Raw genomic sequence first — 21287 nt, forward strand, 5'->3', positions numbered from 1 at the left:
GGGGATGAGCTAGATGAGCTTTGGGTCCCTTCTATCTAGAGGGTCTCTACTTGCCAGTTGAAGAGGGAAATGAGAGGCCAAGCAGAGTGAATTTCAGCCTGCAGGTCCAAGGAACATAGGCAGATGGACAGCAGGTCCTAAAGGCATGCTCTGGCTAAATATCCATTTTGCCATGACCAATAGTGAGATAATAAAGTGGTAACACTAGCAGCTGGGGAGTTACAGAGAAGTCATTCAGAGAACAGACTTTGGAGCCAGACTGACTGTAGATGTAACCTTGGACAAGAAATTAAACTTCTCTGTGTCTCAGCTTTCCCATCTGTAAAGTGGGAATAATACAAGTATCTACCTCGTAGGGTTATTAGGAGGATTAGTTAGTAGATATAAAGTGCTTAGAACAGTATGGCAGGTAGTATATGGTGCTAGCTATCATTACCATCATCATCGTTGTCGTCATCATCATCATCATCACCATCATCACTGATTATTATTCTCCTTCCAAGTTTGAAACAAATTGGGAGACAGATAATTGGAACCAGAGAGAGGATCAAAATGTCAACTTTATTACTGATAAAAGCTACTTAGAGAATGCGGTGTGGATGTACAAACAAAATGAACTTCCTAATATTTCACCTCTGAATTATGTAAACTTATCTACCAATTCATGGTCAAGTGTATATTCCATTGCATGGCCAAGAGCAGACCAGAATGTGCACCTCTGTGAGCAGACAGGCGAGAAAGGACCAAAGAGGTCACACAGGGAGCATTCGTTTTCTCTTCCCAAAGGCTCCAATCAGACAAGTCCTTGCTCTTTGGGGGGGGGGGGGTGTATGTGTGAAGGGCAGTAAAGAAGCTGGAAGTATTCCTTTCATCCTTTTCCCTTCTGGAAGTGGAGTGAAAAGTCCCTTTCAACTCTAGAGACATGAGAAATAGGGAATAAGTGTTTCATCCTAATAAACAAGAATGAAAGCTAAATTTATTAAATGTCTCCAACGTGCTAAGGACTTTATATTTACTAGCTCGTTTGATTCTTGGAATAAAGCTAGTAAACATCTATCTACATTTTGCAGATGAGGAAATGAAGCTCAGAGAAATGAAGTTACTTGATGCAAATCGCCCAGCTACAAAGCGTAGGGACAGAGCTGTGAAGCCAAGTCTACTTGGCATCGGTGTCTATTCTCCTAGGCAGTTGGGTCTACTGCTCCCTTGCCTAAAGCTTTTCAGGCTCCTCTGCCTCTGCCATGATGGGCGTTGAGTTTTCTTTCTCTTTTGCTTCCCAGCTTGCACTGGATTCCGCCTCCGACCTGTGGCTGGCCTGCTTTCCTCTCGGGATTTCTTGGGTGGCCTGGCCTTCCGAGTCTTCCACTGCACTCAATACATCAGACATGGGTCCAAGCCCATGTACACGCCTGAACCGTGAGTATTCTCCTCCTGCTACCAGTATCCAGCCACCATGAGTGCCATTGATCCCTGCTCCAGGACTGAGGTTTGGCTTCATCGTGGGCTGATCCACAGGACTAGTTTTCTGGATTGTTTGATGGTAGTACAAAGAGAGAGATTCATCTCTTCTGGGGATTTTCTCTGTCCAGATAGACCTTACTGATTGGAGATTTGGGCATCTTATGAATCACATATTCAGATCTTCTCTGGCTGTGGGAATAAGAGGTCACAGTCAACCTCCAAAGGGATTGTAGGAATCAGAGCTATGAAGCTCCAAATGTGAACAGGAGCAAGTGGTGGCCAGGTGATCTCAGCACCTCCTGAATACACATCTGGATGATTCTGATCTTTCTATGTCTAGATATGTTTGTATGGAGGTAGAGAATGGCCTTACTTTGACAGTTAGCCATCTTCTTAATCAAATCAAATAGAACTTATGCAATTTATACAAAAAGTAGTACACCTGGGGCACCTGGGTGGCTCAGTCAGTTTAGTGTCTGACTTTGGCTCAGGGCATGATCTCACAGTTGGTGGGTTCGAGCCCCGTGTTGGGCTCTGTGCTGACAGCTCGGAGCCTGGAGCCTGCTTTGGATTCTGTGTCTCCTTTTCTCTTTGCCCCTCCCCTGCTCATGCTCTGTCTCTGTCTCTGTCTCTCTCAAAAATGAAGTAAAAAAAAATGTTTTTTAATAGGACACCCAAAATATTTTTTGACTGTCCACAAAGTTTATAACTACAAATCAGAAAAGACCTATTTCTAATGGGCCTGGCACATTAAGTGTTAAATAAATGTAAATTTTCTCCTCTGAATGACTTTTGCCCCTCTCTTGAATAAATAAGCAAAGAACAGCACTATTTTTTAACTTTAACTTTTATTTCTCATGGGGAATAACTGAACACATTGCATTTGCCCATGATGTCACTACCAAGATGAAGACTTGGGATGGGAAGTGTTTGTGACCTACAGCTCACTCAGGTGTATGGGAGGAGGTCCATGGGAATATTGGCTCTTCTGTTCTGCACCCCACTGAGGATATATCTAAGGCCCTCTGGCGTTTGTTCCCTGATTTGCTCCTTACTTTTCTTTTCCCTTCTTCCTTTTCTCTTGTATCTTGCCTCATTTGATCCCAAGCTTTGCATGCCACTAATGCTTGGGAGTGAGGTCATAAACCTGAATGGCTTACCTCCTTTCTACCTGCCTATTTCTCATGTAGAAAGAATGCATCTGGCTTGACTTATAACCTTCCTCACTTCCAAGCTCTGTCCTTTGTATCTTTCAGTGACATCTGCCATGAGCTGCTGGGACATGTGCCCTTGTTTTCAGATCGCAGCTTTGCCCAGTTTTCCCAGGTGAGGAGTGAATCTTTTTGGCCTTTTAATTATAGAATGAGATCTGGATTGCTCAATGAATTGAACATATGGAGGGGTCCTTGTGTCCTCTGCAAGGGTGGAAAGCAGACACAGTTCTGTGATCCCACTAGAGATGGGCATATGGTCTCATGGAGATGGCTAAATACCCTTTCAGGGACCCCAGCATGATAAATCCCTCATCCTTGGAATTATATATGTGCTGTTGAATTTGCTAATCTCATTCATCCTACCAGGTTTAACTTAAGGGTCTTTTTGTCCATGAAATCTTGCCTGATCCTCACAAAGAAGTAACCTTACCTTCTTCCAAGTTCTCCTGGTATCTTTCCTCTCCTCTAGGGTCTTGTCACTTCCAGGCAGCCATTTTTGTATATGCTTTAATTAGATAAGATAATATTTGCTAATAATCCAATGCTAGTAGCCCAACTCATAGTTGGCAAAACTAACTAACTAACTAACTAACTAACTAACTAACTAACTAACTAAAGTGGCAAATGTCTTGCCATTATAATAAAAGCTGCAGTCTAGGCCTTGATTCATCTATCACTGTAGTGAGCTTTCTAGATGAGTGACAGGATCCTAGTAATAGCTTCAGGGCACTCAGAGGATAAACTGGTTGGGGAGAATTGAGTGATGCACCCACATGTCCCACCCTGACTCTAACCAGCAATGTGACCTGTGTGCCTCAGTCTCCACAAATGTGAACCAATACAAAGCTTTGCCTGCCAATCTTCTTCCTCACAGGGAAGAATAAAGATCAACTGGAATAAAGATAAACTTGAGATCACATACTGCAGCAAATGTGAATTATGGGTTTGTGTGTATTGGGATTGTGTGTAAATTTCATAAGTTTTCCCTCAGCTGGAAGAAATAAATATTTCTATTGTGGATTGAAGAGGCGATCACTTAATACCTGAAACAAACAAACAAACAAACAAACAAAAAAGCTGAATTAACTGCCTGCTAGGTAAGGGAGAACTGCACTTGTAAGACACAATCTCTCTAAACAAAGAAAACTATTGCTTTTATATGGGATTTTGGGAGCTGTGGTGTTCAGAGATTGTTGGACTTTTGTAAATGGAAGTGTTTGAGGATTAGCTAAACTTTAACTCACAAGTGTCACCATTGGATTGAGGCTATTGTTGACCAGCTGACCTTCAGAAAAATCGTTCCTGTTGTCAAGTTGTCATTGATTGCTTTGGACAGCTTTAAAACTGGGTTTTGTTCTTATGGCCAAAGAAAAATCAGTTTCTTCCTTAGAACATAGGAACTTTTTATTCTCACTACCAGAAGCTATTCTGCCCAGTCAGAGGCTAAGTGACAATCCTCCATATGCCATTACCAGAGGAGTGAACAATTACTTGAGTTGATAGATGGATGCTACTGGGCCATCAGTGTCACATGCTCCAACCTATGCCTGGATAGTCCCAAGGCAGGGTGTCATTTTGAAAGTTCCCTGAGCACATTCTTTTTGGATCTAAAAGGAGGACTTACTTTCCACTTCAATGTAAACACCAGGAGGTCTAGGATCTTTATTGATCTTGTACACTGCCATCCACACAGAAGGCATTCAATAAATATTTTGGAATAAATAAATGCATATAGTAGAGAAGGCAGCATATACCTTTATAGTATCTACACTGTCTGATACAAGACAGGCTGGAGCTCTGATGAGAAGTGGTCCATAGCATTTCAGACTCTCCAGCTATGTATTTACCTGGGTGGCTGTCAAGCACTTCTCTGCAGTTCTCCTGTGGTATCTTCAGGGTACATGACTAAGACACTCCTCTTGTATTCCATACATGTTCCACTTGAGCTATGGGGGGATAATCACTGAGCTGGAATCAAGGAATGAAGCTTCATACACAACTTACTGTGTGAATTTGAGTAGATCACCTCCCTTCTCTGTGCCTCAGTTTTCTTATTTGTAAAGTAAATACAAAGGGCCAAGTGATGAAGTAAGATTTCCCTGCTCTTGAGATCTGTGATTGTATGATGTGTGCCTAGGGAAGACTTGAAAGAATAATCAGGGTCTGTCTGAGCCGTTGTGAAGGCAGGTTGTCAGCCGTCACCTTCCTGTGGTCAAGTACGAGGTTGGAGCTGAGGGTGAAGGTTGGTCAGAAGTTGAGGGTGAGGTTGAAGATAGGCAGACCCCAGCCATGCCAGTGACTCTGTTTCTCTATAATTACAGGAAATTGGCCTTGCCTCTCTGGGTGCGCCTGATGAGTACATTGAGAAACTGGCCACGGTAAGTCCCCTCTCTCCCTGGCAGGTAGTGGGAGTGCTATAGACTATAGCCCTCAGATCTTCAAAGCTTTGATCCTCCCACGCCAATTGGGGGAAATATCAGAATGTGCTGACTTACATGAACACAAATGAAATTTCACATTTTGATTTTTCCTTAGTGGTTTGATTTTGAAATCAGCAGCATGCAAATATTTACATGTGATTTTAAACAAAGAATCTTAAACACAAATAGGCTGTAATGACAGCACTTGAGAACCTTTGGGCATAAAGTGTGTGTGGGGGGAAATAGCTTGGATTCATGGCTTTGAATAGGAAATATTTACTCTCTACCTTTGCACTGGAGCCAGCGTGAGGATCTTTCCTTTATTAGATAGGAGGTGGAAGTGGGGGTGGGCTTTCCTCTTCTTGTCAAGCACTTCTCCCTCCCCAGTGAATGTGATAACACTCATCCATTGAAGCATGGAATCCATGACTCTGTACAGCAGGGGGTTTTCTTCCTACAGACTTCTTTCCAACTTGAGTGCATCCCTCCCCAGCCTCTGAGTCACATTTCTTATAACTTTCTCAGCCTGGAAGATGAAAAAGAAAGCTTTGTAAGGATATTAGAACACGAATGAATGCAAATTTATCATTAAGCTATATCAGTTTAGTAGTTTATTCTCTAGGGTAATAAACCGACTTAACTAGTAACCCACCCTTAATTCTCCAAGACCATGACTGTCTCCAGCAGCTAACGGGGACCTGGGTTCCTCTTGGCCCTGGTCAGTAGGGTTATGCCAGAATTCCAGGACCATCTTTCCCAGGCCAGGCATCTAAGACATGTTGGGGTTGGCTATTTGGAGAGGATAGGTGCAGTGGTTGGCAGTACATCAGAAACCGCCCCCCCCAAGTTTTAGCACAATGATGGGATACCCCCTCAATGATTTTATCACTACTGATCTCCTACCTCCCATGACTGATGGGATTGTTGGCAAGTCTGACCAACTAAAGGGAACATCTCACTGCAGTCATGCCACAGAGAAGAAAGCAAAAGGGGTTGAGGAGTTCCTGTCCAATAGACTTACTGTTGGGGGTATCTTCTTTGGGCTTCCTCAGTACTCCCTCACTGCTTCCCAACACATCTTGCATTCAGCCAACTCTTGATTCAGCCAGTGACTGGATAGGGTGGGACATAGGACACAGAGAAGCGACCCCAGGTCATGGTGATTCAGAGAAGAGACCTGCACAAACTCCCACCTGGGAAGTCCTGTCTTTAGCCCTGGGGCATTTGCTGCTTTTCCCCTCCTTGGGGTGTGCTCTCAACTTGACTTTCCATTCCAGATTTATTGGTTTACTGTGGAGTTTGGCCTCTGCAAACAAGGAGACTCCATAAAGGCATATGGTGCTGGGCTCCTGTCATCCTTTGGTGAATTACAGGTAAGACTCCACTTATATCCATTTTGAGATTCAACCCAGGGGTTAATCCTCAAGTGTACACCTGTGTTTACATTGGTATGTAAACCCCAGGAGGTCCAGGATCTTTATCCATCTTGTACACTGCCATCCACACAGAAGTCATCCAATAAACATTTTGGAATAAATAAATGCATATAGTAGAGAAGGCAGTATATACCTTTATAGTATCTACACTGTGTCTGATACCAGACAGGCTGGAGCTCTGATGAGAAGTGGTCCATAGTATTTCAGACTCTCCAGCTACGTATTGACCTGGATGGCTGTCAAACACTTCTCTGCAGTTCTCCTGTGGATACATGATTTCTTCAGGGCACATGATTAAGGCGCTCCTCTTGTATCCTCAAGTGATTGGTACCTTAGCAGCTATGATTTGTTCATGACTTTGGGTATTAGATGTAAACTTGAACTGCAAGCACACGGGTCTCCAGGACAGAGGGGCCTCCCGATCCCAAGGCTGAATTGTGCACACAGATGTATGGAAATACATGCCAAAAAATGTGGTTGGCTCTCATATCCTCTATTGATCATCTCACATGAAAATGGCTAGTGTGAATTCCTCCTTTCTACCTTGACTACAGATTTTAGATGGGCTTTGAAGGGTAGGATCTTCTATATGCAAAATAACTCAGTTCACTGCATTTGGGCTGGGGTGTGGAAGGAATCAGGGCGAGATGACAGAAGGTATACAGACAGCCTGACCCTGATTTAACTGTGAACATTTTCCACTCGGGGCCCGCAGTACTGCTTGTCGGGCGAGCCAAAGCTCCTCCCCCTGGAGCTGGAGAAGACAGCCGTCCAGGAGTACACTGTCACGGAGTTCCAGCCCCTCTATTATGTGGCTGAGAGTTTTAATGATGCCAAGGAGAAAGTGAGGTGAGGTGGTGACTAAGGTGGGTCAGCGGCTCTTGGGGCCTCCTGATTTGTCTGGTGCCGCTGATCTGTGGGTGGTTGGCCAGAAGAGTGGATTCCAGTGCTTACAACAACAGTGTGCAGCAGACGGAGTCTCCCCACCTTTGTCCCTTTCACTCTCCATTTTGGAGAGGTTCCTTAGTGGGACCCCATTTCACAGCTAATTGTCTGGATATGCTGACCCCTGCAGAAACTCTGCCACTGGATCCTTGCTTGAATGTAGCCACGAAGTCCAGGTACTGAACTCTTCTGTGTACATAGTAGCCACAGAAGGCCCCCAACAAATCATTCCAGAAATCTTCTAACCTGGGGGAATCCCTTGTTCACTTTATTCTCCCAACACCTGCATCATTCACTTGCTCAACTCCTTCAAGTCTTTTTGACCTTTTTGACCCTTTGACCTTTTGATCTTTTAACCTTCTCTGTGTGTCTTTCTCTAACCAATTTACTTTGTTTGCTTGTTTGTTTGTTTGTTCGTTTGTTTGTTTGAGAGAGAAGGTGTGCAAGTGGAGGAGAGCGGCAGAGAGAGACAGAGAGAGAGACAGAAAATCTTAAGCAGGCTTGATCCCAGAGTTGTGGGATCTGAGCCAAAATCAAGAGTCAGACATTCAACTGATGGAGCCACCCAGGCACCCTGTAACAAACTTATTTAAAATTCCCACACAGGGGCACCTGGGTGGCTCAGATGGTTAAACCTCTGATTTGAACTCAGGTCATGATCTCATGGTTTGTGAGTTCAAGCCCTGCGTTGGGCTCTGTGCTAAAAGCTCGGAGTCTGGAGCCTGCTTCAGATTCTGTGTCTCCTTCTCTCTCTGCCCCTCCCCTGCTTGTGCTCTCTCTCTCTCTCTCTCTCTCTCTCTCTCTCTCTCTCTCTGTCTCTCTGTCTCTCAAAAATAAATAAACATTAAAAAAATTTTTTTTAAATCCCTACCCAGCCCCACCTCACATCCTTACCCCTTTCTGCAGTTTGTTTTTCTGCTTACCACTTGCTAATGTTTAATACACCAAATGATTTAAGCTCCATTTCCATAGGAATTTTTGTCCTTTCTGTTTTCCTGTTCTCTCCCCCAGCTCTAGAACAGTGCCTGATACATAGTGAACATGCAATAAGTAATAGGCAAATGCATCTGTCTCAGAGGCAATTCAGCAAGAGGCTGACGGTGATGGAAAGGTAGCAAGACTCAGGCTCAGCCTTCTGAGCTGACCGCCCTGTCTATAATCTGCTTGAGTGTCTCTCCTCCCAGCAGGAGACAGGCTGGGCAGAGGCCTCCCTGGACGTGGCTATCCTGATACTCAGTGTTTGTTACCACCTCTTGTTTTATATCTGATGAGTGAGGGGTGAGAGACATGGATACAGAAGTTTCTGGGACCCTATGAAGCTGAGTATGCAGCTTCCACTGCGTTGAACTTAGATGATAGATGGTAAAACGTTGGCTCCCGGGTCCACATGGTTTGGCCTAAGATGACTTCCTTCCTCCTAATCTCTCCAGGGCCTTCAGGTTTTTTCAGTTACTCCTTTCTAGTTATTTCTTAAATCTCCACCCCTCCCTGGGAGCCTAGCCTTCCCCTAGCCCCTAAAGGCTATACTCTGCCATTTTTGGGACCTTTTGCGAGTTATGGATTTCAGTGGATTAGTGTATTACCCCACTTGGGTAATAATAATGGTAATAATAATAATAATAAGCAGGTTAGATGTCTAATATCTATTATGTACCAAACACTGTTCTAAGTGCTTTTCATGTATTAATTTATTCAAGCTTCAAATAAAACTACAAAGTTTGAGGGTGGGGGTTAGAAGCACAGAGGTGGTTAGTAACTCACCCAGGGTCATACAGCTAGTAAGGGACTGACCCAGGGTTTGGATTCAGGTGTGGGGCTCAGAACCAGTACTCATAACCATTCTGTCAAACCAGGGTCACATTTAAATGGGTCCCTTCTGGTGGTGAGTTTCTAACCCAAGAAGTGATCTGCTCCAGACCAGCAGGAAGAGCTTGCCAGAACCTGGGTTTCTCAGGCCTTTGAAATCCCACCCATTTTGTCAGTGCCCTCCGCCCAGAGGGGACACCCACAAAAACTCCATTCTGTTGAGAGGTGACTCGGGGTCAAAGGGAATGCTGAAGAACAGGGTTCAGAGAAGGAAGGGATGTCCTCAGAGCATCTCAGCTAAGAGAAATCAACTTTGACCATTTTCAGCGTCAAGAGTCAAGCTCTAGGCAGAAAGAAACAATGCCGAGTGTGGTCACGTGCCCATTCTCTCTGTCTGTCTGTCTGTCTGTCTCTCTTTCTCTCACTCACTATGCATCAGGCACTGTTCTCTGGCTAGAGGAGGGATGGCCCCAAGACTGACTGCCTAACTGAAGCATTTCTAGTGGTGTGGAGGCAGATTGCCCAGAGCAAAGATGAGGTAAACTATGTAAGAGGGACGAGGTGCAGAGCAGGCCACATCACAGATATGCGCTCTATGCATCATGTCACCAGCAGGGCTGAGAAAGCTCTCTTCAGAGAAATAGAGGTGGAGAGACATACTTAACCACTTGTTCCTCTTGAGTCCCCGGTCGCTGATGAAAGAGAACAGCTATCGCACATGTAGCAACTTTACTCTATTTTATAACAGCGTTGGCTACGACCCTGTGAAGTAGCACTGCTCTCGTTCCAGTTTTATAGAGGAATGAGGACACCAAGGTGCGGCCCACAAGGGCTGTCACTAGCAGAGGCAGGATTTGAGTCCAGGCGGCCTGGCTCTGGAACTTGGGTTTCCAGCCACTATAATCTACCGCTTTTGCCAAACTTGGAAAACCCACTAGTTTCCCTTAGAGTTTGTCTTCTTGGGATGGCAGCTTTGAATCTTACCAGCAGCCAACTTAGAAATATCATTTGTGATGCCGTTGCAATCTATAGGCCATTTTTGGAGTATCTTGTTCATTACATCGCTTGAAGTTCTTCATAAGGCCCTCCTGGTACTTTCCCAGATCCGGGAGTAATGCATCAAGAAGGCAAAGCAGTGAAGGGCACAGGCCAAAGTCAGACTACCTGGGTCCCTTCTCAGCTGCACGATTTATTGCCAGTGTGACCTTGGTATTCACTGAAACTTCCCAAGCCTCAGTTTTCTCATCGGTAAAATAGGGATAGTAATAGTACCTTCCTCCTAAGGTTTTCATGAAGACTAAATTAGGAATGATAGTTGTAAAGCGTATACAACAATTGGGATTTCATATAGTTCTTGGTACATAGGAGGCACTCAATCCATGTTAAATTTCATTAATAGCATGGTGTTTTCTTCCACTCTTGAGAGAGGTGCTTCCCTTTCTGCATTGATTGTCAAGCATCTCGGAACTTCTTTTATTCTATAGCATTCTTTGGCTAGATTTATTTACTCTTTTGGTTTTATTTGATGGCAAGAATTTTGGCCTTAATGTATTCTGTGCTTTTACCATAAGCTACCTCTCTCTTTTTGGAGGTAGGTAACTAAATAAATATGTGCCTACGTGTGTTTGTATATACACCTCAGCACATACACAGCACACAAAAGCTGCCCAACAGGATCCCACTAAAACTCCATTTCCCTTCTCAGTCTGCTTTCTAAAGCCCCGGTTCTAGTAAGATTGAAGTGAAATGCCACCGGGAAATCTTTTAGAATGATTTTTCCCCAAATGGTGCCCTTCACTGAGCTCTGTGGATTTGCTTTCAGGAATTTTGCTGCTACAATCCCACGGCCCTTCTCAGTTCGTTATGATCCATACACCCAAAGGATTGAGGTCTTGGACAATACCCAGCAACTTAAGATTTTGGCTGACTCCATCAACAGTAAGTAACTTACACCTCAAGAGGCCACTCCGTTCACTAGAAAGAGAAAGTTGGATTTTCTTACCTTCACCATAGGAACAATAAGAAATTTATTAAATATTGAATTAGGGAGAAACGTATCTCCAGGTAAGCTATTTGTTTGTTGAATGAGGAAAACTTGGCAAAAAGGCCACGGTTGCCTTGAGTGTCTTTTCTTCTTTGACTTTCCTAGATTCCACCCTACCTCCTCCCATCATAACATCCTGGCTTGTCAGTGCCATGTTCCTCTTCCTCCTTTGCCTCTCCACTCTGTTTCCTCTAAGGGTCCAATGCATATTTCTATGCCTGGGCTTTCAACCCCTACAAGACAGATTCTCACTATTTTAATAGCCATCTACTAGCTCATCTGTGGGCCTTCTACCCTTCCAGGACAATGACGATATTATAACAGTTGCTCATAAAAATGTCACAGTGTTACATTGTTCTTCACTGGACTCCCTCTCCAGTGCTTCAGGCTCCCCTCCAACGACACTGGCCAGCTTTTAGTTCCCACGCTTCCTCCTGGCTTCTGGCCTTTGCTCATGCAGTTCTTTATGTTTAAAATATTCTTATTCCCGCTCTCATTTAGAAGTCCCCAACTCTAGCTCATCTTTTAAGTCTTTCATAGACATCTCTTCTTGTAGGAAGACTCGTCCGGGTGTCCTTCCTATGTCTTGGCATCCACACAGATCCCTCTCCCAGAGCATGTACCACTATATTGTTTTGTAATTATTTACTTGTCTGACTCCCCAACAAGACATGAGCAGAGGGCCAGGTTGGGTTCACCGTCAAATCCCTAGGGGTTAGCCCTAGTCCTAAAAAAGTATATTAGGTGCTCAAGAGTTGTCAAATGGATGGATGAAACTACTGAAGGGGTGAGCAGCCTAAACAGAGGAATTCTAGACCAGGTGGAGGCTCCTACCTCACGTAACGCTAACAAAGGCCAAAAATGAAAGTAGGCTTGAAGTATCCCTCTAATACCCCACTGATGTTGCCTGAGGCCACATCCAGTAGTAGAGCTGTCCCTGGCCATTATAGTCATTCTTCATTAGGTATGGCCACCTGTGACCAGACATTTTGAAATAGTTCAAGGTTGATTCCCCACCCCTGCCCCATAGACTCCATTTTGGATACTCAGCTGGAATAGATCTGTTCACGAAAAAGGCCAGCCAACTGCTCCAGAGGCTGGGATGTAAGACAGAGGGGTCAGCCCATAACTTTTTTTGTCTCTCTTATTTACCTTTGAAAGGCAAGAGTAACTCTTGTTTTTAAGAGAGTTTTTTAAATCACAGAATAACAGATTTAGGAATTGAAGTGTCCTTAGAGCAATGTGACTTTATGTAAGACTCCATCACCTCTCTATACTTGTTTCCTCAGGATCTAGGAGAGCAAGGCTTGTCCATCTCCAAGATTCCTTCCACTTCTCTGAAATGTCTATGTTCCTGTGGCCTCTTGGCATGTGAGAACATGGCATGAATGGGAGTGGACTCCGTCATAGTCCAGTGGTCTAGCAATCTAGGCTGAGTTATCTGCTCAAACCAGGCATTCTCATGAATCAGAATGAGTACATCAGAATCATTGGAGAGCTGGTTAAAAACGAACAGTCCTGAGTCATAACCCCAAACTAAATTTGCTAAATTTGTGGTAAGGCTGAGAAGTTTGTATTTGTAATAAGGCCCTAGGTGATGTTGCCACAGGAGGTTTGTGTGAACCACATTTTTAGGTTTCATGGCTTAGATCCTTGCAAGCATGTATAGATGTCCCTATAAAAGAAAAAGAAAGAAAACGAACTCTTTCTATGGAAAGGTGAAGCTAACTACATTAAAACTTGTAAGGCCCTATGCTATAACTGCCCAAATACTATCACCATAACTATTCTGTAAGCTCCTTGAAGGTTGGGGTGGCGCCCAGAATATCCATACATCCCACGCATCCTCTAACATGTTGCACATTGTAGACATTTAAAGGGTATTTTCTTAAGATATGTGTGGCTTTTTTTTTTTTTAAATTTGTAGGTGAAGTTGGAATCCTTTGTAGTGCCCTTCAGAAAATAAAGTGAAGCCATGGACAAAACCTGTCAACTGAGAATCTGTTGATGGAAATCCAACTACTTTCATTTCATCTGAAAAAGTCTGAAAAGCAAACCTTAATTTGAATTGAGAGCCTTAAATCCTTTTTTGGAACAAGATGGAGCACAAACAAATAAATCAAACTAAGTTGAAATGACAGTGTATTAAGACACACCCAAAAGCCTAATCTTTTGGGGTCCTCTTTGATTTAAAGATGGTAATCCCATACCCTCAATTCAGTTAAAATCAATAGTATGTCACATTTCATCAGTTAATTAAAATTTGGGACCTGATTTATTCAAGCTTCTATATGTCACTCGATGTAAAACACAAGCCTGTCATTAGAATTGAATTTGTTGATTTAATCTAAATCTTAACCTACGCAAGTAATTTTTTATTTCAGTGAACTATGATTCTACTATTGCTGTGTTTTACCCATGTAGATTTCCTTTAATTCAAGAGCCCATTAAAATACTTATAAAGGTTGAAGTTCATAGCATAATATCGAAGCATTTCTTATATTTTATTGTAATCGTACATACTACTGTGGAAAGTAGTAGAAGTTCTCACCTGACTCCCACAACTTTGAAGCTCATCTTCCAGTTAATTGTCAAGTCCGTTTTGGGAGATATTTTGCAGACATGTGTGATGCAACAGATGTTGACTGAAGGCCTGGCTGGTAGATATTCAGTAAATATTCATTCAAAGAATAAGGGAATACATTATTAACTAGCAAATCCTCAACAAAAATGAGAATTTTAGTTATGTTAAAAAAAAAGTCTAGTGGTTATAAAATTTTGCAGTCTCAACTTCATTCTTGGAATGAACTATTCCTCTCCATTCCCCTAGAAATACATTAACTGGATAATCTTGTGACATGAAAAAAATGATCAAAGATTTCCAACCCATTATAGGAGCGCATTGTGATAATCGATGCTATGTCTGGATAGTCAACAGATTTTGACTTCTTATTGCTTGTGCATTTTGCACAAACACATGAAAATCCAGGAAATGGTGGGGAAAATAACAGTGTCTTCAAAGCTATGCTTTGAAATTCTCAACCACTTTAACACTTTATTTTGGAAATAGTTCAGTGTTAAAGAACTTGCATAATATGTCTTCACATGTGATTCTCAGGCCAGCTGTATCATCATCAATGATAAATCCTGGGCACATCCCAGTTCTGTCCAACTAGAATCTCTGGGTATGGGGCCACTGAGACTTGCATTTTTAAGTACCCCAGCTGATTTTTTTTTTATGCCCAGCCAAATCTATCAGGTACGTTAAATTTGAGAAAACCTGACTTCCGGTGGCCAGTTCTGCCACTTATCAATTATGTCACTTTGTATAATTCACTTTGGATCTCGGTTTTACTCGAACAACGAAGGAGTTTAACTGGAGGAATCAAGGTTTCTTCCAGCCTGGAAATACAATTCAAATGCTACCATGTGTCTTTAAACAGATGTCCCTGATCCACCAATAGTGTGTAATAATACCAGCCCAAGTATGCTAGCCAGGTGGGAAGAGCAATTTGGTCTGATTGTGTCTGAGATCTCATTGCTTTGGAGTTGGGTTTTCACGTCTGTGTTTAGTTCCTCATGGCTCTGTAGAACCCACTGACAAACGCTGATTCTAAAAGGGACAGCGTTCTTTTTTTCCGTTTCTTTAGGCCCCAAATACTCTGCAAAGGGACTTTTTTTTTGGTAAATGTTTCTTTACACTAAATGTAAATCCGAGAATCTCTTGATTTGGGAACTAAAATGTTTTATAGTACTTTAGACTGGGTATTTTATTTTATAGTGATTTTTAGTCTAACTGAAAGTCGTTTTGTGCGTTTGAAGTTAAATCTTAGGTTTAGGTTGCAATTTTGCAGCAAGAAATTACATACTGAAAGATGATCTTTAAGTGTTTAGTAATGTGTTACTCAGCACTTAGCTCTTTTTATCTGGATGTAAAAGCCCAACCTACAGCGATGGATTCAACATGTTTTCATGGGTTAGTATTATTATCTGCCTAATAATTAATAAATGAGCTGTTTTTTAAAAAAACAATAGTAATGCTTTACTGATAGCTATCCTGTTGTATCCAAAAAAGAGAGATAAATGTAAGAACATTACAAATTTTTATTATTAGTGTTCAATAAGTTTCTAAAAGGATGAATCTAAATTTCAATTATAGGTTCCTAAGTTATATAGTTTAACTGTATCAAATAATCTACCACTAAAATGTCAACTTCATAAAAATGTGAACCTTGCCTATCTTCACCTCTAAAAGCCTTAGCATATAATACATAGTAGGTGCTTCATAATCTTTAAAAAAATTCTGAGTGAGTTGAATCACAGGGAGTGTAGTGAAGATTGTCTCTCACACATAAGCTATTTTTCAAGAAAAACTTGGGAAACAACTAAATCTGCAATTTTCCGTTTTAAATTCTGTTGAAAATGTTGCATCTTAATCTAAATTATGACCTTACTTTAAAAATATATGTATTAGCCCTTTAGACTAGATTATGGCTAGGTAGTTTGTATTTATACTGCTTTGATAATAACTGACATATGAAAGTGCTTAATAAATGTAATAAAGGAAGCAAAATGGCATCAATGAAATGTCTCAGTTATCCATGGTGGGGCTGAAATGGTCAGAGAGCATTACCTATGACCAGAGGGTCAGAGAGGCTTACCCTGACCAGAGAGAGAGGTCAGAATGGCTTACCTAACAACTGCAAAAAATGACAGAGGAGACAAAATAGGAAAGGCTATAAATATGGACTCCGCAAAGGGAAGAGAAAAAAAGTGATCAAAGCTTCTTCTCTTCAGTAGAGTGTGTACCCACCTCCCTGCCCCCACACAACATCCCTGCCTTCTAATAGCTTTCTTGTGCAGTTTCAAAAACTATAAACAGTAGTAGATTTGTTATGTGCTAGTAATGGCTCTAACAGTTTGTGTGCTGTGAATTTTCTCATTTATAATCTTACTTTAAGTTCTGCTAGTTCCAAGGTACAGTTTACCTTCTCATATGTATTAAGCTTAAAGAATAAGCTCAGAGAAATAAGCAATAGCAGAGAAGACTGAATCTAACCCTCCAGCGTATATATACAACTCTTCTTACAATATAATTCATAGTTGTTCAGGGTTGCTCTTCAACAGTACTTCTTTTGTATGTTTCTTGCATTTTGTTTGTTTTATGACACCAGTCTCTAAATAATAGAACATTAATGGAAAAAAAGACAAGAAGGTGTACCTCCCTGAGATATGGATAGACTTCTTACGTCTCTTAGTAGATGATGTTGCTGCAGAAAACGTAGCACCCGCTTATTTTCCAGTTTGCCCAAATGGATAAAAAAAAAAATAAATGATTATAGCTTGAACTGCAGCCTTTATTTTTTTCAGACCATTCTTTGGAAAAAGGTGATGCCAAAAGAAAGCAAGTGTATCAGTATCCCTTATTGAAATTATAAAAATTGGTGCATACTTTGACGTTTATGATTTATTCTTCCCAGAAGTGAATTAAGGAATATCTACTTAAAAAGAAAGAGACTTGGTCTTCCCTGAGATGTCTTTATTCCTAAAGGTTCTCAAAGAAATGCCAGTTGCATCCTGTCCTTTTGTGCAATAACCTTGCAAGTGGAGATGTTTGTGTGGCAAAGGGCTGATTTCTACTATTCCTTGTGAGTGGTCAAGGGAGAGTGGTGTTTGGACTTAGAAAAGAAGGTTAGGAATGTATCTTTGTGTCGTTGAGTTTTTCCCTTATGTCTCTCCCTTCAAAAGTGTGGGTTTCTTTGAGAAGTCACTCATCCAGTCACACACACACACACACACACACACACGCACACACATGCACAAACCATCCCTTTGACCTCTGAGAGGACATAAGATGATTTGGGAATGAGTTGAGGGCTCTGGCAACAAGGATAGAGAGGCTGGCCTTTCCCATAAACCTCTACTGACCCTGTTGGAGAATAATGCAGTTTGAAGCCATTCTTTGGAAGGCCTTCCGCGATTGGCACCACCCAGAAGTAGAGAATCAGCCTGGAACAACAGCATTACTTGCAAAGGGTAACTGTTGGACCATGAAGGCTTTTAAGCTCCTTCAGGGTCCTAATACTCCTCTCCACCACCATCCCTGATGCTGTGGTGTCCGAAGAGCTCTGTTTCCTTGGCCTAACAAAAAGTCAGACTTGGGAGTAAGGAAGGAGAAAACAGAATCTTTCCAAAACTTTCAATTCCCTGGATGTCCTTGGGAAAGCCGGAGAAACGAGAGGCTCCCTGCAGAGTCTCTCTTGGGAAAAAGAAAGTTTCCTACAGTGGAGGGCAGTCTGGGACTAAACAATCATGGTTTTATGACTTGACTCTTCAGAAGAGAGTGTGCTGAGGCTGGAGAGCAATGAGAGGATAAGACCATTTGAGCCTTTCAGAGCAGAGTTTCTCAGCATTGCCGACAGTTCCCATGACCAGCAAGGTGTTGTGGGCACAGAGGGGAGTGGTAAAACCCCAAAGCCTATCCTTTTATAGAACAAAAGTCGGAATGGCGTAAGGCCATGAAGAAGTTAGTACCCAGACCAGGAAACACGATTCTGATGATTTTCTCTGCTCACTGCAGACTTTGAATACATTTTGGCTGAATAACGGAAAGACAGAATAGATATGTGTGATATTTATTCCCTTGGTGGTAATGACCAGTTTTTTGCACTTTATACAGAGGAAAGCCAGGTGATTTTCCTTCTTTTCTTTTTTCTTTCTTTTTTCTTTTTTTTTGTGATGCACTCCCACATGATACTGTTTGAAATGGAAGGAGTAACATGTCTCAGTAACACTGCTCTGGAGATCCTGATTCAAATGCCAGTTTTTCCATCAAGCTGAACCTCTCCCTGAGCCTCAGTTTCCTCCTCTGTAATATGGGGAAGATGCATGCCTACCTCATAAGATTGTCACAAAGATCAAGCAGCATATTGTGTGTATAGAAGCCTCTCAATTACTTTCAGCTGCATCTAGCAATTTTAGATGTTTATTATTCTGTTACAAAGCACAAATGGGCTCCCATAAGAATTGGTTATTACTTGTTTTTTGGTCGTCTTGGCCCAGCAACATGATCTCAGATGGCCCCTCTTTCAAAAAAAGAAAGAAAGAAAGAAAGAAAGAAAGAAAGAAAGAAAGAAAAAAGACAGTTGTTGGAGTGTCCTACATAAAGAGTTTGTCTTCCACTTGAGAAAAGAGTTTGACCAAAGCAAAATTTAAACCTTTCAGCACAGCCCAAATCTAGATGTACACATAAATTAATGTTGTGAGCAATAAAAAGGAAATTTGCATCAATTTGAAGTTAAAATTGTATCATGAAAAAGACAACTTTGGAGATTGAAATGGAAATGTCCTGTTTGAAGCTAAAGGCAATAGAACTCCACTTTACACCTTCATTTCTGACATTAACACACCATTAGGCATTTCCCTTCTTCCTGAGCTCTACCATTATCAGTAAAGTTTTAAATCATAATATCCAGAAAGCCAGCATTTGCTCTGCTGCTAAGGACACTATTTTTCAGCAGAAAATATCATGTGTGCTCATTTTATGAAATAGTTAACATAAACAAGATTGATTTAAAAACCGATCATTCTCCATACATGTTGTTTTGCTGAGGAACTAATATATGAAAACATGGCTTCACTTTGCTGCCTAATTTTAAGGTCACCTTAGGAAATGAGGTTTGGGAAGGTATTTGTCTTTCCGGAGGCAGGAAGTGAATACCAACTTTAAAATTAAAGTCGTTGGAACTGTGGTCAAGCCATTTCCCCCTCTGCGCACTTTGCTCCAAAGCTAGCCCTATAAAACACCAATGTATAAGGCAAAGTGTAAATAAAGATCCTTGCAAAATGGGGTAGGACAAATTAGCCCTTCAAATAAGGGGATGTGATAAGGAATTTTGCTCCTCTAAGAGTATTATTCCATTCCCATTCATTACAAGAGGGTAGAATAAATACCAGCAGAAATCTGCCATTAGCTGTATAGTTTGGGGAAAGAGAAGCAATTAAAATGATTAAAATAGCAATTTATTCCTTTTTTTTTTTTTTGGATTAATTCAACAAGTACTTGTTTGACTGTCTATTTCCTGCTCAGCCTGAGAACAGGAACATTGAAACGTTTACTGTGAGGGCGACCCAGCAGCTCCTCTGTGGCCCCACTGCACAGAGTTGATTTTAGCAGATCTATATCTCCACCTGTACACCACCTCATCCTTCAACCTTCTTTTTCCTTCCCTCACCTGGAACTCTCTGAACTAAAAAGGGGGCAACTTCCATCTTTCAGTCCTAGTTCAGAATCAGCTCAGATGAAACTGCAAGGATACAATCCATTTAAGGAGGTTTAAACCTCATCGTTCCAAAGACCCAGTTTCTATTTGACGACATTAAAGTTCCATCATCTCCACAAACAGGCCAGGTTAGTGGGTTTTAAGCCAATCCCGGCCTCAGTCTGCCCTGAAATGATCAGTATCAACTTGATGTCTTGGGGATCCGGAGTGAAGATGAAATGAGCACGTGGCTCCGCAGTCTTCACCTCTTGCTTTTCCACTTAGTTCCAGAGGTGGGCCAGGGGAGGGAGCTGGAGGAGGAATAGATTCCGGGAAAGGGGAGAGTGAGAGGATGGGAGGCATCAAAAGAGTTAAAGTCTTTAAACCCAAAAGGTCTGGCACTGAAAGGAAACGTGAAAAGAAACTTTCAGATTTGCCCAGACAATGACTTACTCTCCGGAGGGTGCTGAAACGCGACTCTCAGACTCTCAGACCTTGCATGCGTGGGGGTTCATGAAAACCAATTCCAGCCGCACAGTCCAGGACTCCATCCTCTGTACTGTATGACGGGCGGGCTGCTCTTTGCCTTAAATATCCACGCGTTGACGTAGGGCAGGACCACGGACAGCTCCCGCCCCGAGGTCTCTGCTGCTCCGGTTCCACCCGCGACAACAGGGAGAGCGGCTGCCCGAATCGGCCTCCTCTGGCTCTGCTCCCTCCACAGCCATCCCTGGGTGTCTTCTAGGAGCCCGGAATTCCTTCTTGAGCTAGGGGCCCACAAAGGGCCAAAGCCCGAGAACCGAGAAAGGGGCGCCGCATGAAGACCGAGGTCCGCAGCTTTCTGGGAGCTTAGGCTCATCTCCCGAGAGGCAGCACCCAGGAAGATGACTTCGGGGAGAAGGCGGCTGCGGGGCCCCGGGAGACGACAGGGAGGAGGTGACCTTGCTTTTTCTCCCCGTGGGAGGCTGGCTCCTGCAAGCCAGCCCAAGTCATCGAGGTACCGCTTTGCTTTAGGTCCGTTTTCGCTTCCAAGTTGAGGGAAAGGGGAGACGTGTCAGAAGCCTCTCTGCACAGTGGAGCTGAGATTTCCCAGGGCGAAAAGTTCAGTCACCCTCTGCTTCCCCCTCCACCCCTAGCCTCCAGCCCTTCCTCACTTGGCTCTTTGGGGGGAGGGGCTGGCCAGATGTGTAATGCTCTCACTCCTAGTCTCCCTTTCCAGTGGCCCAGATTCACCAACCACTGGGTGGTCTCCACACGCCCCACCTCCCTTCTTCCAGATCTGGCAATCTCGAGGTCTTGTGGAAACTGCTGAGAGGAAGGTCGGTGACCAAACCAGGCTGGGGCTGAGGCCCGGGGATTCTTGCCTTCTGCTGAAAACTGGGGAAAGAATGTGAGCAGTCTTCTCTGCTGGCTTCCACTGTAAATGTTGAGGCAGAGTGCAAGGAAATAAAAGGTCTTCCTGTTTCTCCCAGACTGGAGAACCGTTTCACAGATACAGCCTTTGTTCAAGGAACTGGACCTTTTGAGGGGGCAAAGTGGGGATGGAGGGAGGCATGGAAAGCATATTTCAATACAACGGAGCAATAGCTTTCAAGGCTGGAATCCAAAAAGACTTAGGGCTAGTCCTGTCGACAGCGGTCAGGATGGAAGCCTGGGAGATGAAGGACAGAAGATGGAGGAAGGAAGAGGGAAGGTGCCTA

General features: G+C 42.8%; 1 protein-coding gene across 2 annotated transcripts in view; it reads left to right on the forward strand.

Annotated features, from left to right (window-relative positions):
* PAH (phenylalanine hydroxylase) overlaps window positions 1-13796 on the forward strand; it is a 101145-nt gene extending 87349 nt beyond the window's left edge. For both annotated transcript variants that reach the window (XM_058741586.1, XM_058741587.1), the window contains 7 exons: window positions 1281-1416; window positions 2718-2787; window positions 4997-5053; window positions 6373-6468; window positions 7247-7380; window positions 11105-11220; window positions 13254-13796. In XM_058741586.1, the coding sequence (XP_058597569.1) occupies window positions 1281-1416; window positions 2718-2787; window positions 4997-5053; window positions 6373-6468; window positions 7247-7380; window positions 11105-11220; window positions 13254-13297 (653 nt within the window). In that variant the 3' untranslated portion in view covers window positions 13298-13796. The remainder of the gene's footprint in view (window positions 1-1280; window positions 1417-2717; window positions 2788-4996; window positions 5054-6372; window positions 6469-7246; window positions 7381-11104; window positions 11221-13253) is intronic.
* The last annotated feature ends 7491 nt before the right edge of the window (window positions 13797-21287 follow it).

This window comes from Neofelis nebulosa, chromosome 8, assembly GCF_028018385.1.
Source record: "Neofelis nebulosa isolate mNeoNeb1 chromosome 8, mNeoNeb1.pri, whole genome shotgun sequence".
Classification (NCBI taxonomy): Eukaryota; Metazoa; Chordata; class Mammalia; order Carnivora; family Felidae; genus Neofelis; species Neofelis nebulosa.